This window comes from Neophocaena asiaeorientalis, unplaced genomic scaffold, assembly GCF_003031525.2.
Source record: "Neophocaena asiaeorientalis asiaeorientalis breed wild unplaced genomic scaffold, Neophocaena_asiaeorientalis_V1.1 scaffold98, whole genome shotgun sequence".
NCBI lineage: Eukaryota > Metazoa > Chordata > Mammalia > Artiodactyla > Phocoenidae > Neophocaena > Neophocaena asiaeorientalis.
Window position 1 is genome coordinate 2,292,708 of NW_020172459.1, and position 2,653 is coordinate 2,295,360.

Below are 2,653 nucleotides of genomic sequence, written 5' to 3' on the forward strand. Positions count from 1 at the left end.
TTTCAAAACGGAAATAATTTTTTTCCTGATGGTGAAAACAATGGACTATCTTGGTAAAAAGTAAGACACTAGAGAAAACCATAAAGAAGAAAGTAAAAATTGCCTACATTCCTACCCTTTGGCCTATACTAACATTTTTTGAGCATTTCCTTCCAAACTTTTATCCTGTGTGTTGACGGTATTTTTTGAGGTTTAAAAAAATTGAATTTTTGCGTACCCTCAAACAAGTGTTTTTTTAAGCCAATACTTCCTCCAATGGTTTTGTGCTTTAAAAAGTCTTTCCAATCTAGAGATCGGATAAAGAATTATCTTTTTTAAAGATAAGAGCTGTGCGTATTTTTTAGTTATGAAGACAACATAGCATATTACAGAATATTTAGGAAATTAAGGGGAAAAAAACAGCCATCATGCCTTGATTGTATCACATCTATTTCCTTGTGCATGGTTCTTTCGAGTCTTTTATCATGAGCACTTACTTTTATGTTGTTGCAAGGAGAGGGCATGCACGATTTCCTATCATCTCCTTTTCACTCATAATTATACTTAAGCATTATTTTCATGTTGCTACACAATCTCTGTAATTGTTTAAAATGATCCTCTAATGGTCTCTCTGGTCATTGTGCTGTCTAGCTAACCCTATCCTGCTGATAACCATTTAAGTTGCCTCCAATTTTTCTGTCAAGTGGTATTTTGAAACACCAAAGTCCAGTGAAGCAGAATCTCCCACTGTTCCCTGGAGGCTGACTGTAATATGATTTGACTTCTGCTCATTTCCTCCTTTCCTCAGAGGAGGACTGGAAGAAATCGCTCTTAGAGAATGGTTAGAAGAATGCCAAACATAAAATTAGGAGGAGAGGGACCATGAGGTGAAAGCTTGATGAGCTTTTAGGAGAAAGCTGCCTTAGAAACTGCACTGTTTAGGTTTTGTTCTTGTAACTCAGGAATCGGGCATGAGTTTATTATCATAATAATTTTGACAAAATGCCTTCCCCTTATGCAGTGCTTGGTGCTTTTCCTGGTATGCAGTTCTGTGTATCAGCTGAGGGCCTTAGTGCTGGAGGGCCTGGGTCTGAATCTCTGCTTATCTCTTTGACCTTCAGCAGCTGCAGAGCCTCAGTCTGTCTTTCTGCAGAAAGGAATAATAATAGGCCCGGAGGACTGAAGTCCTGAGCACTCTTGGGGAAATACCAGAGCAGTAGCCAGAAAGGTTGCAGAGGAGCCTTCCCGGGGAGCACAAGCCAAACCTTTTTTTCCTGGGCCTCGGTTTCTCCATGAGTATGGCAGGCTTGGTGTATGGTCTGCAAGAGCCTTTCCTGCTCCTCCCAGAAGCCTCCAGGGGGCCCCTGCCCTGGCTCCTGCCTGGGTGCTGGACATGTCCAGTCCTCTTCAACAGGGCCTCCAGGACTCCTCTCAGCATTCAACTCAGCCCACAATTCCTGGGACGCACCCTGACTTCCAGGATGGCAAAGTGCTGTGGCATCCTTCCAACCCCTGACATGATTTTGGGGAGGGGTGTGGGTGGGATCAGTAAACCCAATGCATATTTATTAATTTTGAACAAGTGTCATCGGTCTGTTGGCAAAGTTGTCATCAGTAGGTTAGCAATAACCTTATCTTCTCTTTGAATAATGACAATTACTCATTTTCCTTCCAGCAGGGCATAGGAGACCACCCCGTGTATAGTGGTTGGAGCGCCTGGGATGTGGAGTCAGAGGCCTGACTCCAGGCCTCTCTGTGCCTCGTTTGCAAAATGGGAGAAACACTAGCACCTACTTCATCGGGCTGTCCTGGACACGGACCGAGATAATGCCTGTCGATGAGGCACTTAGCAGAGTTCCAGGCACACAGGAAGGCTCAGTACTGTTAGGCTGCTGTTATTATAATAATTATCCGCAAATTAGAAAACCGAGCGCCTGTTTGGCAAGGGACTAGGCAAGGGGAGCAGTTCACAGGTGGCGCCCTGAGAGCCCAGGTCGAGAAGGGTGAACCTAGAGGCCAGGAGGAGGCCGAGCGTCGAGTAGGGGGGCCAGAGGTGAGCCCCGGGAAAGAGAGGCGTATCCGGTTGGGCTGCGCGCTCCAGCCCGGGCTCCCTGATCGCCACACACTTTATCTTTGATTTTTGAAAGCACCCTTCTCCTCCATCTGGCCTCCTTTCCGGGGCTGCGGCGGCGCCGGACCTAGGCCTGTCGTATTCGTCCCAGCCCCGGGGCGGTGTCATCGGAGGGTCCCGGGAGTCCCGCTCGCCACCTCAGCCGCGGCGAAGGTGGGCGCCGCTCCCTCCTCGCTGGCCGAGCGGTTCCGGCGCCCGGGTGGCCCTTTAAAAGGCCGTGTCTTGTCCGGAGGGGGCGGGCGGGGGGCGCTGACCGCCGCCTGAGGAAGCCACCGGGCAAGCCTGAGCCGCAATGGCTGAGATGGGCAGCAAGGGGGTGACGGCCGGGAAGATCGCCAGCAACGTGCAGAAGAAGCTCACTCGCGCGCAGGAGAAGGTGAGCGAGCCCGAGACCCTGCAGCCGCGCCGTCCGGACACCTGTCCCCAAAAAATCCACAGGCTGCGCCCCCCGGCGCTCTGGGTGCCCTTTGCCGTCCGCGTCCTCCGTCTCCTCTCACCCCCGGCGGGGTGCAGGAGAGGGCGCAGCTGTCCCTTCACCGCCCC

General features: G+C 50.6%; 1 protein-coding gene across 9 annotated transcripts in view; it reads left to right on the forward strand.

The window, feature by feature from the left end:
* Positions 1 to 2,364: 2,364 nt before the first annotated feature.
* Positions 2,365 to 2,653, forward strand: part of BIN1 (bridging integrator 1) — a 54,860-nt gene continuing 54,571 nt past the window's right edge. For all 9 annotated transcript variants that reach the window (XM_024738013.1, XM_024738014.1, XM_024738002.1 and 6 more), the window contains exon 1: positions 2,365 to 2,486. In XM_024738013.1, coding sequence (XP_024593781.1) covers positions 2,403 to 2,486 — 84 coding nt within the window. In that variant the 5' untranslated portion in view covers positions 2,365 to 2,402. The remainder of the gene's footprint in view (positions 2,487 to 2,653) is intronic.